General features: G+C 46.5%; 1 protein-coding gene across 5 annotated transcripts in view; it reads right to left on the bottom strand.

The window, feature by feature from the left end:
- The window catches only part of GPD1L (glycerol-3-phosphate dehydrogenase 1 like), a 107,419-nt gene extending 106,091 nt beyond the window's left edge, over positions 1 to 1,328 (bottom strand). For all 5 annotated transcript variants that reach the window (XM_060162473.1, XM_060162477.1, XM_060162475.1 and 2 more), the window contains exon 1: positions 1,208 to 1,328. In XM_060162473.1, the coding sequence (XP_060018456.1) occupies positions 1,208 to 1,254 (47 nt within the window). In that variant the 5' untranslated portion in view covers positions 1,255 to 1,328. The remainder of the gene's footprint in view (positions 1 to 1,207) is intronic.
- Between the last annotated feature and the right edge of the window lie 12,388 nt (positions 1,329 to 13,716).

The raw sequence follows: 13,716 nt of genomic DNA on the forward strand, positions 1-13,716 counted from the left end.
AGCATATGCCCGGCACTAAGGTAGATGCTGTTCTCAAGAGCTGGGAGGGGAGGAGTGGAAACAGATAATCAAATAAATCATCACCTTGCAATGACAGATGTCAGCAACAGAGGCACAGGGAGAGGGCCCTCACCTTGCTGGGATGGAAAAGTGGAGAATCAGATAAGGTTTCCTGCAAGAAGTACTTTCTGGGCCAAGTCTTAAAGACGGAGACCAAGTAACTAGTACCAATTGCTGCAGGACTCCTAGAAGCCTGAACAGTGGTAAGTGTCCGGCCACCAAAAAACACAAGGACTTTAAGGACATCACCCTGAACTATTCTATACTAGTCCCTCGGATGTGGGAAAAATAGGGCGCAGCTGTGGAAAAAAGACAAAATATCAGATGCTATACCATATTCTGCCTCCTCTCCCCCGGTCCACTTTCCTCTACAGTAACCCAAACACACCAAATAATCCCACTGTGTAAGTTTCAGAAAAGTAACTAAAAGAGCTGACATTTAAAGCGCTTACAAGAACGCCTGGCACAAAGTGCTTTATAAACGCTAAAGTCAAATAAAGCCTATCGGAGAAGCAAAGCTGCGCAAACATCCCCCCAAAGGAGAATTCCCAAAGTCCCTGAGCAACTGGGGGAGCCCGGCCTGTAGGAACTTGGATTTTCTTCCCGATACTTTATTAAGATACTAGACTTCACAGAAGCCGGAGCGGGACCCGCACTTGGAAGGGCAGAGCCGGCCCCGCCCTCGACCTGGATAGCAGGCGCCCTTCAGTCCCCTCTGCCTCGGTTTCCTCGATTCGGAAACCCCAGCAAGAACGCTCGAGCCTCCTCCAACTCCTCGACCCAGGCGATGTGCCCAGGAGAAATGAAGAACGCCCTGAGGATGTTGCGCAAACCCCCCGGGCATGGCGAGCAGGTGGCCTCCGTGCGCCCGCCGCGAAGTGCCGCGAGCGCAGACAGGTGCCCGCCGGTGCGCCGCCCCTCTCTCCGCGTCGCCCCCGCGAGCACACGGGCCCAGGGCCTCCCAGCCCAGTGCCTCAGCGCGGCCTCCCCGGACGCGCGGTGCCCAGCCCGGCCGCGAGGGCGCCCGCCCCGCCTCCCCACGCGCGGTGCCCGGTGCCCACGCCGTGGCGGGGACGTGCGCCCTCGGACGTCCGGCAGAGGGGCTTCCCGCAGGCGGAGCCCGCGCCGCCGGCCCGCCGTCGCTCACCAGTTCCCCGAGCCCACGATGCACACTTTCAGGGGCGCCGCTGCCATGGCCAGGCCGGAACGCAGCAGACCGGCGCGCGCCTCCCTGGCCGGCCGCCCGCTCCGCCTCCGCCTCCTCCCGCTCGGCCTGAACCAGCTGAGGCTCGCAGCAGCCCGCCCCTCCCGCCTGTCGGCCAATGGCCGCTACCACCCTCGCCCGAGCGCACAGGGCTACAGCTGACAGCCGGGAGGACCCGCCCCGCCACTCCCGAGAACCACCGCGCACGCCCGGGCCCGGCTGGCCCCTGGCCCCGCTCCGGCACCGCCCAGCCCTGCCCGAGGCCTGTCGGGACTTGTAGTCCGCGACCCCTGGATCGACGCTCCCGCCGCGCCCCTTGCTTCCCCGGGCGGTTGCGACCTGACGCGCGCTCCGGGCGCCGGGGGCTGCACTAGCCTCCCCGCGGAGCAGTCCTGACCCGGCTGGCCTAGGTGCCCCCCACTTCTCTCGGGAGCTGCCGGGGCTGCAATTTGGAGCCGAGAGAGGAGCCTGGATTGACTCTGAAGTCAACCAGGCTTGGTCCAGAGCTCGAAGTGGCCACCCCATCCTCTTCAGCTTCCGCCTCTCTTGTGGAAACAAGAAACCACCTGGCACCGCCGAACTTCGCGGTGGCCGTGTATCTTCTGAGGCCTTTGGGACTTGGCCGGACAGTACCTGCGCTCTAGGGAGGGGGAGACCTAGACACGGGCGGCGTCGCCGTCACCCACTGGCTTGGCAGGACTGGCCTCCTCATGGTCTTCGCCCCAGGACACCAGGAGGTTTGCGGTTCTGAGACCACGCTTCCCTCCTTCCTGAGAAACGGGACGCTGTGTATCCATTGTGAGCATCACTTTCCACCAGGCGCCACGCTGGACCCTGAGGAGGAGGACAAAGCGGTGTGAACCAGGGTTTCTGAAACTCCGCTGCAGCTCTGAGTCTCCGGAGCTTTTCAAAATCCCCACGCCCAGTCAGCACCCCAGACCAATTGCATCAGAATCTCCCGGAATGGGATACAAAACATTCAAATTTTTTAAAGTTCAAGGTGTGATTGCAAAAGGACTCAAGATTGAGAACCAGAGAACTAAAATATCAGTGGAGACTGGCTGAGGAAACAAATACTGTAGTACCTAGAAAAATACTAGGCTTATTAGTTTGATGCCCAGAGGATTAACTGTTATTTTTGTTTTCACTTCTACATTGTATGAAAAATTTATCTCTGTTACTTATGATACTTAGGCAAGGAACTACTTAGAATGAGTGAGACAGAGCATGCCCTCCACTCCTCACTGGTGGTTAGCTCTCAGTTATTTGCCAGGAAAGATACCAAAGCGGGAATGATGTGAAGGATGGGCTATCCAAGCTTTATTCATTTTTTTCCCCTTGCCATTTGTGTTACCAAACAGGTTTGTCTAATTAAGTAATGAACTCATGTACTTGAGGAGTCAACATACTTTGCCAAGATTCACACCAACTGATCGGCTCACTTTTAGCCTTTGCCTAAAAGATTTGTTCTTTATATGGACGCTCCCATTCCGCAATGCTGCAGCTGCACCTGCATGAAAATGAACTGCTTGGATGTTCTGTGGACCCATTCTGCACAACATCATACAGGATTTATCAATCAGCGGAGATGCATGACATATTGTGCCAGGATGGACATAGTGAGTAGTCATTTATTTTCTAGACTGGCTACAAAGATCATGCAAAATTACATGTATCAACAGGGATATATACATACATAGTATACCTGTAAGGGAAAAGAAGGGAAGGAAACACAAAATACAGGATTGTGGTTCTAGTGGAGAGGAAGGTTGGTTATGCTTTACATTTTCACATATATTATAAACATTTTTGTGTATTGATTTAATGAAGGTCGTGGGGGAGGGGAGAAGCTCCAGGACAGAGGAGTGAGACAATCCAGTGCTGAGATGGCTGGTCCTCTGCCAGTCCCCCTCCTGGTCAGCTAAGATAGCAGGGCTGCCGAGGTTGGCCTCCTGTGGGTCACCCAGAAGAGGGTTAAACAACTTGGAGGACGACAAGTTAGCCCATCTCATTGGACGTGTGAACTCTTGAGGGACCTGGAGAAGTCCCAGGGTGTATACGATTCGGTGCGTGGAGACAGCACCTGACAACATAACTGGGGTATGCATGTATCTTGGTAAAAACTCACCAGGCAGCGAGGAGAAGCCAGGCAGCCCTTTAGAAACTCAGCCTAGCAATCTCCTTAGCCAGGTCATTGAGTTCACGCAGCACACTTCTGATTTTCTGCATTACAGGAGGCACAGCAACACTATTCCAAACTTTCCTATATAACTGGAGTCTCCTTTACTCTCTTGGCTCCAGCTAACATTTTCCTTCGTTCTCTTAAGCCCTCACCACCAGGCTCCTACCATGTCCCTAACACCCTCCCAGGGCCTTTCGACTCCTGCCTGCTACCCGGTCCCAAAGCCAATGCTGCATGTCAGGTGGCAGCAACACTCCACTTGTAGGTCTCAGCATCCGCCTGGTTATTTCTTGTTGTTTAACAAAGCATCCCAAGGTTAGATCTCCAAGCAACCACATTCATTTCTTTAGCTGCAGAATCAGAGGGGGAGGCGCTCTCCACATGGGGTGCACGGTCAAAGGGGGCTGGAGGATCCACTTCCAAGCTGGCTCATTCGCACGCTGGCAAGTCGGTGCCCACTGCTGGCTGGTGGGCTGCAGGCCTGAGTGTTCTCCACGTGGGTGGGCCTCCCCAAAAGCTGCTTCCCCTTGTGCCTGCATCCTACCAGCAAACATCTCAAGGGAAAGGAAACAAAAGTTGCCAGTTTCTTAAGACTTGAACCCCTAAATTAATCACAGCATCACTTCTGTCATGTGATCTTTTGGTCAAGAAATCACAGAGGCCAAATTCTAGGGGAGGGGACATAGGCCTCACCTCTCAGTAAGACAATGTCAGAGAAGTTGGGGGCCAGGTTTTAAAACTGCCACAATCTGTAGTGTATTTTCATATTATAAGTGAGGACAAGAGATACAGCAAGACTAAAAAAGACTTCCCGAAGTTCCCATGGGGAGTCAGAGCCAGGAATTGGGGATTCTGTATCTTACACTCATCTGACTACTCATTCATTCAGTGTGTATTTACTGAGCACCTGCTGTGTGCCAGTTGCGGTGCTAGGTCCCAGGGATGAAGTATGAAACGAGAGGCAAGGTCCCTCCCCTCTTACATACATTTAGCGGGAGATACAGAGCCAGTTGACAGGTAATTACCCTACAGTGTAATTTACTATGGCAGCCCAGAAAAAAAGCCTCTGTCCCAGATTTGGGGGCTCACGGAAGGCTTCTTAAATAAAGTAAGATCTTTGTTGAAGCCTGAAGAAAAAGGTGCTGTTGGCAAGGTGAAGGGCTGGCGGCAGGTCGGCACACAAAGGAGCTCTTCCAGGCAGAGGGAAGAGTATCAGCTAAGATTCAGAGACAGATGACATGCTCAGGAACTAAAAGGAGCTCAGTATGGTTGGAAGGGAGAAGGAATAAGGGAAAGAGTATGAGGCGCAGGGTAAATGGAGAGAAATGAAGGTAGGGAGGTAGAGGAACTGCCTGATCATGATTGGCCTTACAAATGATATCAAAGAATTAGAACTTAAATCCTGAGGGCAGAAGAAGCCATTGTAGGGTTTAAAGGAGGAGCTTGACATCGTCAGGGCCAGGAGGCAGAGGCCAGGTGGGAGCCTGCTGCAGTGTTTATTCTTTTTTTTTTTAATTAATTTTTATTGGAGTATAGTTGATTTACAGTGTTGTGTTAGTTTCAGGTGTGCAGGAAAGTGATTCAGTTATACATATATACACACTCCTTTTTAGATTCTTTTCCCATGTAGGTCATTACAGAGTACTGAGTAGAGTTCCCGGTGCTGTACAATAGGTCCTTATCAGTTATCTATTTTATTTATTTATTTATCTATTGGCCACACCATGCGGCATGCAGGATCTTAGTTCCCCGACCAGGGATTGAATCCGGGCCCTCAGCAGTGAAAGCATCAAGTCCTAATCGCTGGACCACCAGGATATTCCCTAGTTATCTGTTCTATATATAGTAGTGTATATATGTCAATCCCAATCTCCCAATTTATCCCTCTCCCCTCTTCCCCGCCTTGGTAACCATAAGTTTGTTTTCTACATCTGTGATGCAGTGTTTATTCTACATGAGAGGTGATACTGGCTTAGATAGGACGGAGGCTGGTGTGGTGGTGATGGCGATGGGGAGACGTGGAAACTGAGACATATCTAGGAAGTAGAAAAATAAGATCTACTACTTTCTTGGGGGCAGAGAGAGGAAGGAGTCTAGGATGACTCCAGCTTTCAGGCTTGGGCAACTGAATGAGTATCATTTGCTAAAACAGGAAGAGGAATTGATCTGGAGAGAAGGGTGATGAGCTCAGTTCTGGAGAAGTTAAGTCTCAGGAGTCCATTTGGATTCCATGTGCAGATTTCAGGGAGGCAGTTAGAGACACATTTGCAGATCATCAGCACGTACTTGGAAATCCCAAGGGGTCAGTGCCTAGGACACTGCCAGGCACAGAGTAGACACTCAATAAATGTTGAGTGAACGTGATTGACATCACTCACAGAGATGGGTCAAGCATCAAAGGAAGAAAAACCAGGACAGGACTCTGAAATGGACTTAACATTTAAGAGCCTGAGAGGATGAGAAAGGAGCAGCAGGAATGCAGAGTGTGGTGTTATGGTTGCAAAGGAAGACCACATTTCCAGAAGGAGGGGTGGTCACAGGGGAGTTTGAGAGTGGTCAGACAAGATGAGACCAGAGTGCATCTTTCAAGCTAGCAGAAAGAAGGCTGCCAGCAAAGTATGGTCGTGCAGGTAGCACACTGCACAAGGCCAGTGGGCGCCATGCACATTGTGGACATTGCAGATTGGTGTGCTTGAGAGGACCATTTTCTGACAGAGGGAAGCAAGTATCTTGAGGAAGGGATACCTTTTTCCAGTCCACACTGGAAAGGTCTGGTATGGGCTAATCACTGCCCTTGTTGTTGGTGGGCCTGGTGAGAAGACTTCAGTTTCAGTTCTGGGCAGAGATTTTGGTGGGTGGAGGCATAAATGGAAAGCAAAGAAATAGCGCTTGAGAGAGTGTAGACTCTGCTTTCTAGAAGTTTGGCTGTCAGCAGAAGATGAGGGCTAGGGATGTGTGGGGAGGGACGGCGAAACCGAAGGGGAAAGGGAAGAATTCATAGGGCTTTTTTTTCCCTTTAAATTATGTGGGAAAGGCTAGAACATGTTGAAATATTCCTAGGAAGGAACCAGTAGAGAGGAGGAGGTTGAAAACACAGAAGAGGAGAATGAGAGGGAAAGTAGGAGAGGGAGAGAGGGATTAGCCTTAAATTAGATGAGATGATCGGAGAAGGACTCTGAGCAGGGAAACCTGAGTGAATCAAAGGAGCCTGCACTCCAGGGAGGGGGAGTAGCCAGTGCAAAGGCCCTGAGGCAGGAAATAGCCTCCGTGTTTAAGGAACAGAAAGAGCTGTAGAATAGTGAATAGTGAACAAATATGAGAGAGGGGAGAATTGCAAAATCTGTGTCAACACAAGCATTAAAGTAAATAATGATAAATAACAAGAATTTACAGTATAGCACAGGGAACTGTATTCAGTATCTTGTAATAACCTTTAATGGAAAAGAATCTGAAGAAGAATATACATATACATGTATAACTGAATCAGTTTTCTGTACAACTGAAACTAACACAATGTTGTAAATCAATGTACTTCAACTTAAAAAACTAATAAGTAAATAATATATAACTAAAAATAAATAAATAATGATAGTAATGGGCTTAAACCCTTTGAATGAACTAAAAATTCATGGGTCTATGGTGATTTAAAGAAATACGTAAACAGGGCTTCCCTGGTGGCGCAGTGGTTGAGAGTCCGCCTGCCGATGCAGGGGACACGGGTTCGTGCCCCGGTCTGGGAAGATCCCACACGCCGCGGAGAGGCTGGACCCATGAGCCATGGCCGCTGAGCCTGCGCGTCGGAGCCTGTGCTCCGCAACGGGAGAGGCCACAACAGTGAGAGGCCTGCGTACCGCAAAAAAAAAAAAAAAAAAAAAAAAGAAATACGTAAACAATCTAGCAGAAGGGAGGGCTCCTGCTTACAGTAGCATGCCAACTAGTAAACACAGAGGGAAGAACAGTGCTCCACAGTCGTCAGTGGGTGCCAAAATAGTGGTAGAAGTTTGATGAGGGACAGGATATTTACGGAGCGTCAAAGTTTCCACGCAAATTGCTTACAGGGGATAAAAAACTTCACAGTAGAGAAGACTGACCGACACCACCTTAACCAATTGGGCAACATTGACATTACCCGTGATGGGACACACATGCCTTCTTTAGCTGGCTCGAGAAGGCATTTAGTTAACATTGGTTTGTCGAAAAAATATTTTGAAATAGCTCCCAGGATTTTATAAATTAAACACATTTTTACTCGTCTGGAAGTCTGACAGAGAATCATCATTTTTTTTTTTCCAAGTAAGGATATAAACCATTTGCCATATACTATTCGCATTTCATTTATTTTGATTCATCTTATTTATTTTAATTTGATTAATTAATTAATTTATTGAATAACTGCTGCATTCACAGGATTCAAAATCCAAAAGAATGGAAAGGGTATACAGTGAAATTCTCTCTCCCTCCCTTTTCCAGCCCCCAGTTCCCTCCCTTGAGGAGACATTGTTACCAGTTTCTCTTACGGACACATTATTCTGTTGCCTGCGTCCCCACTTAACATTATTTCATATTGCAAATGCCAGTCAATGCCAAAAACTATGCACATAATTAAAACGCAAAATGAAGGATGTAAAGAATAAATTAAGCTCTTTAGAAAACTCTCCCCACAGAGTCTTTCTTTTCCTTATTTTTCTGTGGCACTGAAGATGTTTTCACAGGCTGGTATTGGTTAAATTCATTCCTCTAATTCCAGGGAAGATGTAAACTTGGGTTGCCCTCGAGAAACATTTTATCTACTCTGTCCCGCAGTACATGCATCACTGCTCTGCTTCCTAATTACACACCGTACAGCCCCCAGTGGTAACATTTGTTCTTCATACGACAGGCTTCAACTGAAATTGCCCATCTTCAGTATTGGTATTGACAGTCTAATTAGAAAGTACAGATTTTTGGCCAAAGAAAACAGTGTCTCATTCTGGAAATGTATATGGGCTTTTATCTCACTTCCTTGGGGAAAAGAGACAGAATAGATGAAAGGCAGATTTCGCTGCTTGAGGAAAACAAATAGAGTTCCAGACACAACAATAGCCAGTGTCAATTATAATCTGTTCATACCAAAGTATTAAATTATCAAAAGGGTTGTGCACCAGGTTGTATCCACCAAATGTACCTTTTCACCAGCCCCTTAGACTGGGGTGGTGTAAGGATTTGTTGCTTGTTTTAAAGATCATACTACTATAACCAACCTTTTTTTTAATATATAAATTTATTTATTTTATTTTATTTTTGGCTGCGTTGGGTCTTTGTTGCTGCGCGTGGGCTTTCTCTAGTTGCGGCGAGTGGGGGCTGCTCTTTGTTGCGGTGTGCAGGCTTCTCATTGTGGTGGCTTCTCTTGTTGCGGAGCTTGGGCTCTAGGCGTGCGAGCTTTAGCAGGTGTGGCTCATGGGCTCAGTAGTTGCGGCACATGGGCTCAGTAGTTGTGGCACGCAGGCTCAGTAGTTGTGGCTTGAGGGCTCTAGAGCGCAGGTTCAGTAGTTGTGGTGCATGGGCTTAGTTGCTCCACGGCATATGGGATCTTCCCAGACCAGGGATTGAACCCATGTCCCCTGAATTGGCAGGTGGATTCTTAACCACTGTGCCACCAGGGAAGTCCTATAACCTACCTTTATTTAGGAGCCAGCTCTTAGCGAAGCACTGGGTATTATTATTCATTACATCTGGTGTACCAGCCACCTTGGATGACTTGGAGAACTTGGGAGTTTTAAAGATGAAATTATCAGACTCAGCACTGTACCCTACCAGAGAGAGTCAGAGATACTTATTCAGTTTCCACCTGATTAAAAATCAAATGTTAACCTGGTCTTGGTTCTAGATTTGAGTCTTATTTGTGTGCTTATTCAACACTGAACTCCTACCATATGCTGGGAGCTGAGGATACAATGTTGAAGAAAAGAAGCAAAGGTTAGTCTGGAAAGGAGATCAGGTAAAGAAACAATATCTTCCATAGAGTCCAGCCTGATGTTGCTCTGATAGGAAACAGGGGACTCTGGGAACAGATGGGAGTGGTACCCACTGTGCCCAGAGCCCAGGTAAGACTTTCTGGAAGAAGGATGTCTGAACTGAAGGATGAGTAGTAATTAAATGGGAGAAGACTGAGGCAGAGAGAATAGCACATGTGAAGGCTTGGAGGCAAAAGAAACCTAGCTCTTGGTTCCTTTGAGAACTGAAAGTTCAGTCACTTAGAGGATAGAGCAAGAGGTAAAGACAGATGATGCAGACAGGAGGACAGGGACCAGGTCATGGAGAGTTCTCTTGTAGGGGTTGGGATTTTATTTTGAAGGCAGAGGGGGAATATTGAAGCATTTAGGCGGATAAGTGATGTGGTCATATTTGTCTTAGAGACGATCACTCTGGTTGCCTTTGAAGGGGTGAGGGGGGGAGGAAGTTAAGGATGACTTGCAGATTTCTGACTTGGGTCGCTGGGTGGGTGGGAGTGTTTTGAGGCAGAAGTTGCCTTTCTTGGCAAAAGCAAAACATCTGTTGCTTTTCTAGTTTTCCTCTTTTCCAGACCATGAAATCAGATACCATGCCTGTGTTACATTCATGCCCAGCTGTATTCAAGATTGGTTGTAGTTTTATGTAAATGACCTGCCAGCATAAGAGATGTGATTAAATTTGTAAAAGATTGGCACTTCGGAGGAATTAAAATTTTTCTATTCTTAGGTCAGTTCTCCATGCAAGACAGAGTTGGGTACAGCTTAGCCCTCATAATATCACTGTCACTCTCCATGGGTTTTTTTCTCTTAATTTTTAAAAACCAAAGTAATACATACACATAGTTTTAAACTGTGTATTGTACTAAATACTACTAAATGGAAAGTGACAATCCACCTAGATTCCACTCCCTGGAAATAACCACTTTCAACTACTTTTGGTCTTTCATCTGATATTTACTTCCATATTTCTAAATAGTGTTCTTATGCTACTATTTCTTTTTAAAGTAAAGTTTTGTGGTAAGTAATATGTTCATGTGGTCCTAAAATAAGACATGTAGAAAGAAATACAGTAAAGAGTCTCTCTCCTTCTATTTCCCATCAGTCTACTTCCCACCCAATCCACTTTCCTCAGGTCACCACTGTTAGTTTTCTATATGTACCTATATACAAGAAAATAACATTATATATTTCCTTTTCTTTTTTTCACACAAAAGGTGGCACAGTACCCCTCATCAATCAGGGTGAAGTAGAATGTGTTGCGGTAACAAACCATCCAGACACCTTAGCAGCTTCTTTCTCATTCATGCTCTGTGTCCTCCCTTGGTGGTTTCACGTTTTCCTCATACAAGGTTGCAAACCAGCTGTATCTCTGCCATCGGGAGTGTCATGCTTGTGATGGCAAGAGGCAGGGAATATAACAAATTGTTCTTAGGCCCCTAAAGGCTTCCTCCCAGAGGTGACATGTGTCACTTCTGCTCCCATTCATTGAGCAAAGCATGTCACGTGGATCTGACTGTTTAAAGGGGGCAGGGAAGTGCAAACATATCCTGTGCCCAGGACTCAGAGAGCTGGATGTGCTGGTGGACCACATGGATGGTCACCTCATAGACACACCACTCTGCACCTTGCTTTTTTTCAGCAAAGAACATATTTAATCATGCCCTATTTGCTCCATTTGAGCAAATAGAGCATCTTTATTTATTTATTTTTTTAAAAGGAGATGGACATTTGCATTTTCCCCAATGTTTCCTTTACAAAAAAGGCTGCAGTGAATATTCAGATGTTATTTTGCACACACGTGAATATATGTCTAGGATCAATTCCCATAAGTGGCATTGCTGGTTCAAAGAGTACACACATTTGTAATTTTTATAGGTATGGTCAAATTGCTCTCCACAGAGAATAGGCCAGTTTACCTTCTTCCCAGAGCCTTGCGAAAGGAGAGAGTGTATTACCAAACTTGTGGGATTTCACCAGTTTGATGGGTGAAAATATTCTCACTTTATTTTTACACTATTATTTTTACACTCTTATTATGAATAAAGTTTTCTGCTACTTCTTGATTTGTATAATTCAAATATCCTGTAATAGTAGACGGGGAGTTACTTCATTAACACTGGTGCCCACCCCACCTCCACCACTCCACATGCACCTATTTCCTCCCCAACATCCTCTCTGCTCTGTAATTGCATCACAGTTTGGGGTCGATTCAGTAATTAGTTTGCCTTTTTATGACATGTAAACATATTTAGCTATAGCACTGAGAAGTGTATTACAATAAGATTTCCTCTTGTGTATTCTTTCTCCCCCTTGGACTTAATAATTGCCTTGGTTTTTTGCTCACATTTTTTTTTCTACCAATCCTTAAAGTTTTATCATTTGCTCCATTGGATCAAGTATATTCCTGTCAGTAGTTTTCCCCAAATGATCAAATGTATTGACTATTTTATTGATCCTATCTTTACCTGGTGATTTCCTTCCCACTGTCTTCTGTCTCTTTTTTTTGTTTGTTTTTGGTCTTCATGGCTGCACGCGGGCTTTCTCTAGTTGCGGCGAGAGGGGGCTACTCTTCGTTGTGGTGCGCGGGCTTCGCATTGCGGTGGCCTCTCTTGCCGTGGAGCACGGGCTCTAGGCGTGCAGGCTTCAGTAGCTGTGACACGCGGGCTCAGTAGTTGTGGCTTGTGGGCTCTAGAGCGCAGGCTCAGTAGCTGTGGCGCACAGGCCTAGCTGCTCCGTGGTATATAGGATCTTCCCGGACCAGGGCTCGAACCTGTGTCCCCTGCACTGGCAGGTGGACTCTTAACCACTGCGCCACCAGGGAAGCCCTGTCTTCTGTCTCTTACACCATCCTGACCTATTTGCTCTCTAAGCCTGCTTCTTGGATCCCATGTCCTTCTTCTTGGATTACTCCTTAGTTAAGTAGAGCATATCAATCAAGAACTTCTTAAAAATTCTGTTTCTAGGTCTTTAATGGCTTTGTTCTGACCTCACCTTGATATTGGACTAGTATGACATCGTTGGGTAAAGATCATTTTCTCTCAAATTATGGAGATGTTATTCATTGGCCACTAGTATCCAGTGATGTGTGAAATAATACAGTTCAGTTCTGTGTGTCCTCCAGGATCCATTCTTCCTTTTTCCTTTAGTAAGAAAATGCCTGACTTCTAGCTTCGCTGGAGATCACATTTCCTAGCCTTCCTTGCCGTGCTCTCTGGACAGATGACTTGAGTTCTGACCAGTAGACTGAGTTGAAATCCTGCTTTCCACTTCCAGATTGTAACCTGGAAGAAATCAGTGTCCAAAGTCCTTTCACTTTTCCCTCTTCCCGGAAGAGGGATGCAGACATGATGGAGGGACCTAGGTTCGCCCCCTAAACTCAGAACTAGAAGCTGGACTGTGGATTCCTGAGCTACCCTTCCAGCCCTGGGCTCTACCTCTGAGCTATGGCTGGAGCTGGGAATAAATTTCTATTTTGATTACACTGCTCCATTTTCTGTATCTCTGTGTTAAAGCCACTTAGATTATTCCCCACTACACTGTTCCTTTCTATACGACCTGTGTTTCTTTCTCTGAAACTTTTAGGATCCTCTTTTTAACCCCAGTGTCCTGAAATTTCATGATTATGGCCCTGTCACGGGTCTTTCTAAATTCGGTGATGCACTTTCCATCGGAATTATTGTTTTTCAATTCTTGTCTCATTTCTTGAGGAGTTAGATCCTATCTATTTTCTCTGTAGTTTCTGTCTGCAACTTTCATCATTTAGCATTTGTGTACTTCACTGAAGTCCTGCCCCCACTCTCACTTTCTGGATTTTATCTTTCAGCTCTTTTGGTGCTTCTTTTTTTTTTTTTTTTAAAGGCTGTGTTGGTGGTTTCAGTCTCCAAGACTTCTTTCTCATTATTCTTTTTTGTCTCTTTGAACATATTAAGAATAGATTTTTTCCCCTTCGTTTTCTTTTGTGTTTGCATTATCCTGTGTGTGTTATCTGTCACGGCAGAGGCTTTTCCACACGTTTGGTGTTGTGAGCTGTTCATAGTTAAGCGTGAGGCACCTCTAGGTGGCTTGGGCGGGCTTGTCAACAGAGGGGCAGCAGGGCTTTTATGTAAGGCACTCCCAAATGTCATTATCCTGATGGCTTTTCTCCAGAGCAGGTTAACTTCTCAAGAGGAGAACTCTGTAGTTTCCTGGCAGGGTGGAGGGCATATGCCTCATCCTTAAAGTTGAGAGGGAGAGAGATCACATGTACACTTCAAACTCGCTTTCACATATAAAGATATTAA

This window comes from Lagenorhynchus albirostris, chromosome 10 (genome assembly GCF_949774975.1).
Source record: "Lagenorhynchus albirostris chromosome 10, mLagAlb1.1, whole genome shotgun sequence".
Lineage (NCBI taxonomy): Eukaryota > Metazoa > Chordata > Mammalia > Artiodactyla > Delphinidae > Lagenorhynchus > Lagenorhynchus albirostris.